The sequence below is a fragment of the Zosterops lateralis genome, assembly GCF_965231275.1.
Source record: "Zosterops lateralis genome assembly, chromosome: 29".
Lineage (NCBI taxonomy): Eukaryota > Metazoa > Chordata > Aves > Passeriformes > Zosteropidae > Zosterops > Zosterops lateralis.
In genome coordinates this window covers 3,973,115-3,987,095 of record NC_139789.1, presented here as the reverse complement: position 1 = coordinate 3,987,095, position 13,981 = coordinate 3,973,115, and the positions used below count along the sequence as shown (strand labels likewise).

Here is a 13,981-nt window from a genome sequence, read left to right as displayed (position 1 = left end):
CTGTGACATCACACAAACATTCTGTGACATCACAGCTGCTCTGTGACATCACACAACTATTCTGTGACCTCACCCCACGCCTCTGCGCCCCCCCTCACAGTGTCACCTTTGGCCCGGGGGGGACAGGCCACCTCCAGGCGCATGGTGGCCCCCTCGGCCTGCAGCCCGCGGTGTCTGTAGGTGTCCAGCAGCTCCCGCAGGCTGCAGAACCGACGTGTCACCCCCGAGAGCCACACGTGCCCGTCCTCGTCCCGCCGGATCCGGCACCGCCGGTAATCCCGGCCCGAGGGTGTCTGGGGGGGACAGCGGGGTCAGAGACACTCCTCTGGGGTCAGTGACCACCCCGGGATCAGAGAGACCCCTCCAGGATCAAAGGCCACCCCGGGATCAGAGACACCTCCCCGGGATCAGAGAGACCCCCCCGAATCAAAGAGACTCTCCTGGGATCAGAGGCCCCCCTTCTCCATCCCCTTCTCCATCCCCTTCTCCATCCCCTTCCCCATCCCCGGCTCCATCCCCTTCTCCATCCCAGCTCCATCCCCTTCTCCATCCCCGGCTCCATCCCTTCTCCATCCCCTTCTCCATCCCCTTCCCCATCCCCTTCTCCATCCCCTTCTCCATCCCCTTCTCCATCCCCGGCTCCATCCCCTTCCCCATCCCCGGCTCCATCCCCGGCTCCATCCCCTTCCCCATCCCCGGCTCCATCCCCTTCCCCATCCCCGGCTCCATCCCCTTCTCCATCCCCTTCTCCATCCCCTTCTCCATCCCCAGCTCCATCCCCGGCTCCATCCCTTCTCCATCCCCTTCTCCATCCCGGCTCCATTCCCGGCTCCATCCCGCAGGTTCCGGGGCTGTGTCACTTGTCCCCGCGGCTCCCAGGGCTGTGTCTCCCTCCCCAGCCCCCCCAGGCCCCCCGGGCTCTCACCTGCACGCACACGGTCAGCAGGTAGCTGTCGAAGTCCTGGGGGCTGCGGCGCAGCAGGAACAGCCCCGGGGCGCCCCCGGCCGCCTCCAGCTTGTTCACCGCGAACTCGGCGCTGCCCGGGGCGGGGTGGCCGCGGTGACACCCGGGGTGGGGACACCGCGGGCACCTCCTGAGCCCAGCCCACCCCCAGACCCCGGGGGACCCGCCCGTGCCGGGGGAGGAGGAGGAGAAAGGGAAAGGAACAGGAGAAGGGGGAAAGGGGAAGGGGGAAAAAAAGGGGGGGAAAATAAGGGAAAAGGGGTAAAGGGGGGAAAGGGGGGAAAAGGGGGAAAAGGGGAAAAGGGGAAAGGGGGGAAAGAGGGGAAAGAGGGGAAAGGGGAAAGGGGAAAATGGAAGAGAAAAGGGGAAAGGGGGAAAAGGGGAAAAGGAGAAAAGAGGAAAAAAGGGGAAAAGGTGAAAAAGGGGAAAAAGGCGAAAAAGGGGGAAAAAGGGGGAAAAGGGGGAAAAGGGGGAAAAGGGGGGGGAAAGGGGAGAAAAAAGGGGAAAAGGGGGAAAAAGGGAAAAAAAGGGGAAAAAAGGGGAAAAAAGGGAAAAAAGGGGGAAAAAGGGGGAAAAAAGGGGAAAAAGGGGAGAAAAGGGGGTAAAAGGGGGAAAAGGAGAAAAGAGGAAAAAAGGGGGAAAGGAGAAAAGAGGGGAAAAGGAGAAAAAAGGAGGAAAAGGAGAAAAGGGGAAGGAGGAGGAGAAGGAAGAACCAGACCCCCAAACCCCATGGGACCCCCACCACTACCAGGGGCAGCTCCATCCCCTCCCTCCCCTCACGCCCCCGGGGCTGGGGGCTCCCTGCCCCCTCCCCACCTGATGGGCCCGTGGCTCTGGTTCTCCAGCTCCTCCAGCAGGCGCGGCGGGGCCACCTCCCTGCAGAAATAATGCCGGGGGTCCGCCGTCAGCCGGTAATAGCCGTCCAGCAGCGCCACGAAGGAGCGCGCCTCCCGCAGCGTGGGGAACTCCACCTCCTGTCGCGACAGCAGAGTCACCTCTGTGTCCCCTCCAGCCCCCCCGGGGGTCCCCAGACCCCTCCCCGGGCTCACCAGCGCCCGGCTGTCCGCCCTGGTGACGGTGACCAGGCGGGGCTCGGCCGCGCTCGCCGCCTGTTTGATGCTGATGTCGGCGATGTCGGGGAAGTCGCAGAAGTGCTGGCGGCTCTGCAGGGGACACGCAGGGGACACACAGGGGACAGACGTGTCACCGGCTCGGAAAAGGGCGCGAAAGTGGGAAGGGTTTTATGTTTTAAGTGATAGGAGGTGATGGATGGAGGTGAGGTGGGTGTGGGAGTGATTGGGAATATTCTGTGGGGGAATATTCTATGTGGGATATATATATATATATATAATATTTATATAATATAATATAAATATATATAATAAATATATATTATTTATATATATTCTCTATATAATATATATTTATATAATATTTATTTTTATTATATATATAAAATATTATATTATATATATATATAACGGTTATTCTGTGTGGGAATATTCTATGTGGAACATATATATATAAATATAAATATTCTATATATAATATATATATATAACGGTTATTCTGTGTGGGAATATTCTATGTGGAATATAGATATATACATAAATATTCTATATATATTATATATATAAAAATATTATATTTTATATATATATATATATAACGGTTATTCTGTGTGGGAATATTCTATGTGGGATATATATATATAAATATAAATATTCTATATTTTATATATATATATAACGGTTATTCTGTGTAGGAATATTCTATGTGGAACATATATATATATAAATATAAATATTCTATATTATATATATATATATAACGGTTATTCTGTGTGGGAATATTCTATGTGGAATATAGATATATACATAAATATTCTATATATATTATATATATAAAAATATTATATTTTATATATATATAACGGTTATTCTGTGTGGGAATATTCTATGTGGAACATATATATCTATATAAATATAAATATTCTATATATAATATATATATAACGGTTATTCTGTGTGGGAATATTCTATGTGGAACATATATATATATAAATATAAATATTCTATATATAATATATATATATAACGGTTATTCTGTGTGGGAATATTCTATGTGGAACATATATATCTATATAAATATAAATATTCTATATTTTATATATATATATAACGGTTATTCTGTGTGGGAATATTCTATGTGGAACATATATATATATAAATATAAATATTCTATATTATATATATATATAACGGTTATTCTGTGTGGGAATATTCTATGTGGGATATAGATATATATATAAATATTCTATATATATTATATATATAAAAATATTATATTATATTATATATATATAACGGTTATTCTGTGTGGGAATATTCTATGTGGAACATATATATATATAAATATAAATATTCTATATTATATATATATATAACGGTTATTCTGTGTGGGAATATTCTATGTGGGATATAGATATATATATAAATATTCTATATATATTATATATATAAAAATATTATATTTTATATATATATATAACGGTTATTCTGTGTGGGAATATTCTATGTGGAACATATATAAATAAATATAAATATTCTATATTATATATATAACGGTTATTCTGTGTGGGAATATTCTATGTGGGATATATATATAAATACAAATATTCTATATTTTATATATATATATATAACGGTTATTCTGTGTGGGAATATTCTATGTGGAACATATATATCTATATAAATATAAATATTCTATATATAATATATATATAACGGTTATTCTGTGTGGGAATATTCTATGTGGAACATATATATATAAATATAAATATTCTATATATAATATATATATATATAAAACGGTCATTCTGTGTGGGAATATTCTATGTGGAATATAGATATATACATAAATATTCTATATATATTATATATATAAAAATATTATATTATATATATATATAACAGTTATTCTGTGTGGGAATATTCTATGTGGAATATATATACTTAAATATATATATTATAACAATCTACATATAATATAGATTATATATAATGCTTATTCTGTGTGGGAATAGTCTATGTGGAATATATATATAAATAATATTCTATATCATATATATTATATATAACGCTTATTCTATGTAGAATATATATAAATATTATAATATATATGATATATATAACGCTTATTCTATGTGGGAGTATTCTACGTGGGAATATATATATAAAACTTTATATATATTATATATATATAATTTAATGTTTATTCTGTGTGAGAATGCTCTATGTGGGAATATATAAAAAATATTTATATATATAAAATATATATAATGCCTATTCTATATGGGAATATCCAACACGGGAATATATATATAAAATTTATATATATTATATATATAATGCTTATTCTATGTGGGAATATTCTATGTGGGAATGAATATATATAAATATATACATATATTTTTAAAATATAGATATTATATATAATGTTTATTCTATTTGGGAATATATATTATATTTTATATATATATAATATATATTACATATAATGCCTATTTTATGTGAGAATATTCTATGTGGGAATATATAAACAATATATATATATTAAAAAAAATATTATATATAATGTTTATTCTATGTGGGAATATATTATATTTTTAATATATATTTTATATATATAAAAATATAATGCTTATTTTATGTGGGAATATATATATATATAAATAATTTTTTAATATATATAACACTTATTTTATGTGGAAATATTCTACGTGGGAATATTCTGCATGGGAATATTCCATGCCTCCAATAATAGAATCCTGCAGCAAGACCAGCGCTCCTGCACGTGTTGCAGCAGTCCAAACAAACATCTCAGAAGAATTCAGAAAACACCAAAAAATTTATACAGATCAAAAATTAGGAAAAAAAAAAAACTCTCACAGTTTTCATGTCACTCCTCAACAAAACTGCTCCAATTAAAGAGCTGTAATAAAACACTGAAAATCTTGTTTGTAAATAGAAACTCCCTGTTTGAAGGATGGAGTTTTGGGAAATAGGTTTTTATGTATTAATTGTTGTAGTGATAATATTAGTGATAGTGCCTCACTGTGCATGGCAAATTATGAACAAAGCCATCGAAAAAGTGATTTTTTTTTTTCTGTTCAAGAGAGAGGGGAAAACGTGGGAAATGGATTTTGTAGGAAATTCTCAAAGCCTGACAGAAAATTCACATAAAATGGATCTGTGTGCAAACCCTGAGATGGGAAATGCTGGGTTAGAAATGCCACGAAATAGGAACAGACTTGTTGAGAAAAAACTAGAATTAAAATCAAGTTTCAAAGGATGGCCTTGGCAATAGACCAGATACTTTGGAGAAATAGAACTATGAAAAGTGAATATATGGAACATGTAAATATGAAAACAGAACTATGAAAGGTGCATTGTAGTAAAACCCAGGAGGGGCAATTTTAGATTATTACCTTTAAAGGATTTACAGCATTGTGTAACAAAAGCTGACAGGCCAAAAAGAACTTATAATGGATTGTAATAAGGAAATAATTTGGCTTCTGATTGTGATGGGGTGAATTATAACACCTGTATTGTCTCACCCTTCACACGAGATTAAAAATGGAATAAAATCTTTTAAAACGCCCCTGAGTTGCCTCATCTCTGGGTCAGAAAAGGGATAATCCGACAAGAAACGAGTTTCAAAGGATGGAAAAGTTGCAAAACAGACCAGATACTTTGGAGAAATGGAATTATGAAAGGTGAATAAATGGAACATGTAAATATGAAAATAGAACTATGAAAGGTGCATTGTACCCCACAAGGGGTAATTTCAGAATATTGGCTTTAAGGCATTGACAGCGTTGTGTGACAAAAGAAGACGGGCCAAAAAACACTTACAGTGTTTTGTAATTAAAAAATAATTTGGCTTCTGATTGTGGCAGCATGAATTATAACACCTGTATTGTCTGGCCCTTCACATGAGATTAAAAATTGAATAAAATCTTTTAAAATGCCTCTGAGTTGCCCCATCTCTGGGTCATCCACAGGTGACAACCCCAACACCCAGGATAACACCTGCACCATCTCACCCTTCATATGAGATTGAAAACGGAATAAAATTTTTTTAAAACTCCTCTGAATTGCCCCATCTCCAGCTCAGAAAAAGCAAATAATTCCACAGGTGACATCACCCAGGATAACACCTGTATTGTCTCATTCTTCACACCAGACTGAAAACAGAATAAAATTCTTTAAAAACATTTCTCAGGAGTCCCATCTCTGGGTCAGAAAAGTGACAATCCCACAGGTGACAACCCCTGCCACCCAGGGTAACACCTGCATTGTCCCATCCTTCACATGAGAGTGAAAATGGAATAAAATTCTTTTAAAACTCCTCTGAGTTGCCCCATTTCTGGGTCAGAAAAAGGGACAATCCCACAGGTGACAACCCCATCACCCAGGGCAACACCTGTACTGTCTCACCTTTCACATGAGACTAAAATCGGAATAGTAGTATTGAAAATGCCTCTGAGTTGCCCCATCTCTGAGTCAGAAAAGGAATAAACCCCGAGCTGCCAGCCCCATCACCCAGGGTAACACCTGTATTGTCTCATCCTTCATATGAGAGCGAAAATGGAATAAAATTCTTTTAAAACCTCTCTGAGTTGCCCCATCTCTGGGTCAGAAAACTGATAATCTTTAACCCATCTCTGGGTCGGAAAAGGGATAATCTCCTAGTCCATCTCACCCTTCACATCGGCCCAAAAATGGAATAAAATTCTTTAAAAACACCTTCTGAATTGTCCCATCTCTGGGTCAGAAAAGGATTAGATAATCTTTAACCCATCTCTGGGTCAGAAAAGGGACAATCTGAGAGGTGACAACGCCATCACCCACAGTAACACTTGTATTGTCCGACCTTTCACATGAGACTGAAAATGGAATAAAATTCTTTTAAAACACCTCTCAGTTGCCCCATCTCTGGGTCAGGAAAGCGACAATCTCCTATACCATCTCACCCTTCACACCAGACCTAAACCAGGATAAAATTCTTTTAAAACACCTTTCAGGAGTCCCATCTCTGGCTCAGAAAAGGGATAATCCAACAGGTGACAGCCCCAACACCCAGGGTAACACCTTCACTGTCTCACCCTTCATACCCCACAAAAACCAGACTAAAAATCTTTAAAAACACCTTTGAATTGCCCCATCTCCAGGTCAGAAAAAGGATAACCTTTAACTCATTTCTGGGTCAGAAAAAGAATAATCCCCCAGCTGTCAGCCCCATCACCCAGGGTAACACCTGTACTGCCTCACTCTTAACACCAGACCAAAACCAGAATAAAAATCTTTAAAAACACCTTTGAATTGTCCCATCTCTGGGTCAGAAAAAGGGAACAATCCCACAGGTGACAACCCCATCACCCAGGGTAACACCTGTATTGTCTCATCCTTCACATGAGACTAAAAATGGAATAAAATTCTTTAAAAACACCTCTGAGTTGCCCCATCTCTGGGTCAGAAAAGGGACAATCTGAGAGGTGACAACGCCATCACCCACAGTAACACTTGTATTGTCCGACCTTTCACATGAGACTGAAAACGGAATAAAATTCTTTTAAAACACCTCTCAGTTGCCTCATCTCTGGGTCAGAAAAGGGAATAATTCCCACACTTGCCAACCCCATCACCCAGGGTAACACCTGCACTGCCTCACCTTCAAATGAGACTTAAAATGGGACAAAAGTATTGAAAACACCTCTCAGGGGTCCCATCTCTGGGTCAGAAAAGGCAAATAATTCCCACAGGTGACAACCCCATCACCCAGGGCAACACCTTCACTACCTCACCCATCACAACAGACTAAAACAAGAATAAAAATCTTTAAAAACACCTTTGAATTGCTCCATCTCTGGGTCAGGAAAAGGGACAATCCCACAGGTGACAACCCCATCACCCAGGGTAACACCTGTATTGTCCCATCCTTCACATGAGAGTGAAAATGGAATAAAATTATTTTAAAACCTCTCTGAGTTGCCTCATCTCTGGGTCAGGAAAGGGACAATCTCCCAGCTGCCAGCCCCATCAACCCAGGGTAACACCTGTACTGCCTCACCCTTCACACCAGACCTAAACCAGAATAAAATTCTTTTAAAACACCTCTCAGGAGCCTCATCTTTGGGTCAGAAAAAGGATAATTGCCCCATCTCTGGGTCAGAAAAAGGATAATTGCCCCATCTCTGGGTCAGAAAAGGGATAATTGCCCCATCTCTGGGTCAGAAAAAGGATAATTGCCCCATCTCTGGGTCAGAAAAAGGATAATTGCCCCATCTCTGGGTCAGAAAAATGAGAATAATCCCACAGGTGACAACCCCATCACCCACAGTAACACTTGTATTGTCCGACCTTTCGCATGAGACTGAAATGGAATAAAATTCTTTTAAAACACCTCTGAGTTGCCCCATCTCTGGCTCAGAAAAGGGATAATCTCCCGTACCATCTCACTCTTCACACCAGACCTAAACCAGAATAAAAATCTTTAAAAACACCTTTGAATTGCCCCATCTCTGGGTCAGGAAAAGGGACAATCCCACAGGTGACAACCCCATCACCTTCACCATCAGGGCAACACCTTCACCACCTCACCCTTCCCACCACACAAAAAACCAGGACACAAAAATCTCCAAACCCACCTCTCCATCACCCCTCCTCCTGCCCAAAAAACCCGACCACTCCCTCCCCAATCCCCCCGCCCACCTCTGAGCCGCCGCAGCTCCAGGCCAGGCCGCTGTCCCCGCAGACGTGGAGGGCGATGGGCGCCGCCGAGCCGGGCGAGCGCACCTGGAAAAGCTCCTCGGAGCGGCGGCGCTGGAGCCGCTCCAGGTCCAGCAGGTATTTGAGCTTCAGGTGCGGCCCGTCCGTGTGGCCGCAGCCGCCCAGGCGCCGCAGGGACCGCCCGAAGCGCCGCCGGAGGCGTTTGCGGGTCACGAAATTGTGCTGCTGGATCTGAGCCCGCAGGGCGGCCGGCAGGCAGGACTTGTAGCTGGGGGGACACCAGAGGGGTGTCCTTGGGACGTTGGGGTGTCCCTGAGTGTCCCCAGGGGTGTCAGGGTGTCCCCAGGGGTGTTGGAGTGACCCTGGGGGTCCCCTGGGGGTGGCGGGGTGTCCCTGGGGGTGGTGGAGTGTCCCCAGAGGTGTCAAGCAGGCAGGACTTGTAGCTGGGGGGACACCAGAGGGGTGCCCTGGGGTGGCGGGGTGACCCCGGGTGTCCCCAGGGGTGTCAGGGTGTCCCCAGGGGTGTTGGAGTGACCCTGGGGGTCCCCTGGGGGTGGCGGGGTGTCCCTGGGGGTGGTGGAGTGTCCCCAGAGGTGTCAAGCAGGCAGGACTTGTGGCTGGGGGGACACCAGAGGGGTGTCCTGGGGTGGCAGGGTGACCCCGGGTGTCCCCAGGGGTGTTAGAGTGTCCCCAAGGTTGCCAGATGTTCCCCAGGGGTGGTGGAGTGACCCCGGGTGTCCCTGAGTGTCCCCAGGGGTGGCAGGGTGTCCCTAGGTGTCCCCGAGTGTCCCTGGGGATGTCGGGGTGTCCCTGGGGGTGTTAAGAGTGTCCCCAGGGGTGGCAGAGTGTCCCTGGGTGTCCCCGAGTCTCCCCAGGGGTGGTGGGGACCCCCTGGGGTCCTGGGGGTGGCAGGGTGTCCCGAGGGCTGTTGGGTGTCCCCAGGAGTGACAGGGTGTCCCCAGGGATGCTGGAGTGTCCCTGGGGTGTTAAGAATGTCCCCAGGGGTGTCAGGGTGTCCCCAAGGTTGCCAGATGTTCCCCAGGGGTGCCAAGCAGGCACGACTTGTAGCTGAGGGGACACCGAGAGGGGTGTCCTGGGGGGTGGCAGGGTGTCCCTGGGGGTCTTAGAGTGACCCAGGGGTGTTGGAGTGTCCCCAGGTATGTTGGGGTGTCCCCGGGGGTGTTGGAGTATCCCTGGGGGTGGTAGGGTGTCTCCGGGTGTTCCCAGGGGTGGCAGGGTGTCCTTGGGTGTCCCTGAGTGTCCCCGAGGGTGGCAGGGTGTTCCCAGGGATGTCCCCAGGGGTGTTGGAGTGTCCCCAGCCATGTCATGTCAGGGTGTCCCCGGGGGTGTCCCCAGGGGTGGTGGGGTGTCCCCAAGGTTGCTAGATGTTCCCCAGGGGTGCCAAGCAGGCACGACTTGTAGCTAAGGGGAGACTGAGAGGGGTGTCCTTGGGGGTGTTGGGGTGTCCCTGGGGGTGTCAGGGTGTCCCCATGGGTGTCACACTGCCCCCATGGGTGTCACACTGTCCCCACAGGATTCAGGCTGTCCCCATTGGTGTCACACTGTCCCCATGGGTGTCACACCATCCCCATGGGATTCAGGCTGTCCCCATTGGTGTCACACCATCCCCACGGGTGTCACACCGTCCCCATTGGTGTCACACTGTCCCCATGGGATTCAGGCTGTCCCCATTGGTGTCACACCATCCCCACGGGTGTCACACTGTCCCCATTGGTGTCACACTGTCCCCATGGGATTCAGGCTGTCCCCATTGGTGTCACACTGTCCCCATTGGTGTCACACCATCCCCACCCACACGGGGCTGTCCCCTGGGCGCCGCCCTGTCCCCGGTGTCACCTGAGGTGGCTGCAGAGCTGTCCCGGGCTCTGTCTCTCCTCCTTGGCGATGCGCAGCATGTCCAGCAGGGCCAGCCCCAGGCACTGCTCCTGCGTGGGCAGGCTCAGCCCCACGGCCACGCGGCCCCCGATGAAATCACTGCGGGACTGGGGGGGCACCGGCCTCAGGGGGGGTCCCCAAGCTCCTGAGACCCCCCAGCCGTGCTGGTGTCACCCCACAGCCCGCGGGGGTCACATCCTGTCCCCACTCAGGGGACAGAGTGACACCAGTCTTGGCACCTTGGGGTGCCCCACTGTGGGGTGGCCACCAGCTGCTCCAGGTGAGCCAGGGAAGGGGATCCACAGCCCCTGGGGGTGCTGGAGGAGGAGAAAGAGAGAAAGAGAGAGAGAGAAAAAGAAATGGAAAGAAAGAGAGAGAAGGAAAGGGAAAGAGAGAGAAAGAGAAAGGGAAAGAGAAAGAGAAAGAGAAAGGGAAAGAGAGAAAGAGAGAAAGAAAGAGAAAGAGGAGGCGGATGATGAGAAGGAGAAGGACGATGATGGTGATGATAATGATGAGGAGGACGAGAAGGAAAAGGAGAAGGATGAAGAAGAGGAGGAAGAGGAGCAGGAGGAGAAGGATGATGATGGTGATGAGGAGGAGGAGGAGCAGTAGGAGATGGATGATGAAGAAGAGGAGGAGCAGGAGGAGGAGCAGGAGGAGAAGGAGAAGGATGATGGTGGTGATGATGAGGAGGAGGAGAAGAAGGATGACGATGAAGAAGAGGAGGAGCAGGGTGATGATGATGAAGAGGAGAAAGAGGAGGAGGAGCACAAGGAGGATGATGATGATGAAGAAGAGGAGGAGGAGCAGGCTGTCCCCTCACCTGTGCAAACAGGTAATCGATGACAGGATAGTCCAGGACGGGGCTGGCGGGGCCATTGAGCAGCTGGAAACGATGGGACTGTCCCAGCCCACACCAGTTGGGGAAGAAGAACCTGGTGGGGACAGTGGGGACAGAGGGGACAGGGGGGTCAGCGCTGTGTCCCCCAGAGGGCAGGACCCCAAAACTGCCCGTGAGCCCCGGGCTGTACCTGATCCTGTACACCACCACCTGGCTGCGGGACTCCTCCACCCTGAACACGTGGTTTGGGGGGAACCAGCAGCTCAAATCCTCCGTGGCCAGAGCAAAGAGAGGGTGACACACGGGCAGCACGCCTGGGGACAGGGAGGGGACATTCTGTGATATCATATACCTGCTCTGTGACATCACACGGCCACTCTGTGACATCACACAGCCACTCTGTGATGTCACAGCCGCTCTGTGAACCACATTCAGACCCCCATGTCCACTTCCAGAACTCCAATTCCCCCACCCAAAATCCCACTCCCACACCCAGGACCCCCTTTCACACACCCAGGACCCTGTTCCCACACCCTGTGTGACATCACACAGGCGTTCTGTGACCTCACAGCCACTGTGTGACATCACAGTTGTTCTGTGACCTCACAGCTGCTCTGTGACATCACAGCCACTCTGTGACATCACAGCTGCTCTGTGAACCACATCTCGATCCCCATGTCCACATCCAGAACCCCATTCCCAACCCAGAACCCCATTCCCACACCCTGTGTGACATCACACAGGCATTCTATGACCTCACAGCCACTCTGTGACATCACAATTGTTCTGTGACCTCACAGCCACTCTGTGACGTCACAACTTACTCTGTGATGTCACAACTTACTCTGTGAACCACATCCAGAACTCCAATTCCCACCCCCAAAACTCTAATTCTCACAACCAGGACCCCCATTCCCCCACCCAGGACCCCATTCCCAAAACCCCATTCCCACCCCTAGACCCTCATTCCCACCCCCATTCCCACCCCCATGACCCCACTCCCACCCCCATGAGCCCACCCCCAGGACTGCTCCCGGCGCTCACCGCAGGCTTTGGCGGCTCTCACGCAGAGCTCCTCGGCCGTGAACTCCCCGCAGGTGAAGCTGAGCGCTCCGGCCGTGCTGCCGGGGGCTCTGCCCGGGGCTGGACCGGGGGCTGTACCGGGGGCCCTGCCCGGGGCTGGACCGGGGGCTGTACCGGGGGCCCTGCCCGGGGCTGGACCGGGGGCTGTACCGGGGGCCCGGTGGTACAGCAGCACCTGCAGGGAGCCGCTCTCCCCCGAGGAGAGGCTGCAGGAGCGGCCCCCGATCAGCGGGGTCTCCTCGCCCAGCGGGGCCATGGGGGGCGCTGCAAGGAAAGGGGGGCTCGGAGTGACCCCGTGTACCACAGGGGACCGGCCCTCATCGTCCTCACACGCCTCAGCAGCACCCACTTCTTGGGAAGGCGGGAGGGGAAACTGAGGCACGGGGTTGGATATCCCTACCCTCCCCTCCCGGCCGCTTCTCCTCATCAGCGCTCCCGGTGTGAGCGGGGAGGACCCGGCTCCATCCCCTTCTCCATCCCAGTTCCATCCCCTTCTTCATCCCGGCTCCATCCCCTTCTCCATCCCCTTCTCCATCCCAGTTCCATCCCCTTCTTCATCCCGGCTCCATCCCCTTCTCCATCCCCTTCTCCATCCCAGTTCCATCCCCTTCTCCATCCCAGCTCCATCTCCTTCTCCATCCCCTTCTCCATCCCAGCTCCATCCCCTTCTCCATCCCTTCTCCATCCCGGCTCCATCCCCTTCTCCATCCCCTTCTCCATCCCCTTCTCCATCCCCTTCTCCATCCCAGCTCCATCCCGGGTCCGCCGCCCCCCCGGAGCCCCCCGGTACCTCTGCCCTGCCGGGGGTCTCTGTCCGTGCCTGGGGCGGGGGTCCCGGGCGGGCCGCGCTGCCAGCCCCGGGTTCTGGCGCTGCGTAGGTGGCTGCGAGAGATAAAAAATCCCCGGGGTGACTTCCTTCCTGCCCGAGGCCTCCAGGGCGTGTGGCTTCCTGGCAGGGGAGGCGAGGGGGGGGCGACAAACTGCGACACTCCAGGGTGCTGCCAGCGGGGTGTGGGGTGGGTGAAGGGCTGAAAACCTGGGCAGCCCCGGGTACCCCTCTGGTCACCCCTCGGGTCCCTCTGGCCACCCCTCGGGTCCCTCTGGTCACCCTCCAATCCCCTCTGTCCACGCCCCTGGTCCCCTCTCGTCATCCCCTATGTCCCCTCTGGTCACCCCCTGGTCCCCTCTGTCCACCCCCGGGTACAGCTCTGGTGACCCCTTGTTCCCCTCCAGCCACTCCCCGGGTCCCTTTGGTCACCCCCCAATCCCCTCTGTCCACCCCCCTGGTCCCCTCTCGTCATCCCCTATGTCCCCTCTGGTCACCCCCTGGCCTCCTCTGGTCACCCCCTTGGTCCACTCTCGTCACCCCCTGGTCCCATCTTGCCACCTCCTGGTCCCCTCTGT

General features: G+C 49.2%; 1 protein-coding gene across 1 annotated transcript in view; it reads right to left on the bottom strand.

Annotated features, from left to right (window-relative positions):
• Positions 1-13,444, bottom strand: part of JAK3 (Janus kinase 3) — a 27,421-nt gene extending 13,977 nt beyond the window's left edge. The window contains exons 1-11 of the mRNA XM_083880110.1: positions 13,368-13,444; positions 12,728-12,841; positions 12,539-12,637; positions 11,685-11,808; positions 11,477-11,588; positions 10,615-10,760; positions 8,740-9,025; positions 2,014-2,127; positions 1,781-1,938; positions 926-1,037; positions 107-293 (exon numbers count right to left, since the gene is read on the bottom strand). Of these exons, the coding sequence (XP_083736236.1) occupies positions 107-293; positions 926-1,037; positions 1,781-1,938; positions 2,014-2,127; positions 8,740-9,025; positions 10,615-10,760; positions 11,477-11,588; positions 11,685-11,808; positions 12,539-12,637; positions 12,728-12,833 (1,444 nt within the window). The 5' untranslated portion in view covers positions 12,834-12,841; positions 13,368-13,444. The remainder of the gene's footprint in view (positions 1-106; positions 294-925; positions 1,038-1,780; positions 1,939-2,013; positions 2,128-8,739; positions 9,026-10,614; positions 10,761-11,476; positions 11,589-11,684; positions 11,809-12,538; positions 12,638-12,727; positions 12,842-13,367) is intronic.
• Between the last annotated feature and the right edge of the window lie 537 nt (positions 13,445-13,981).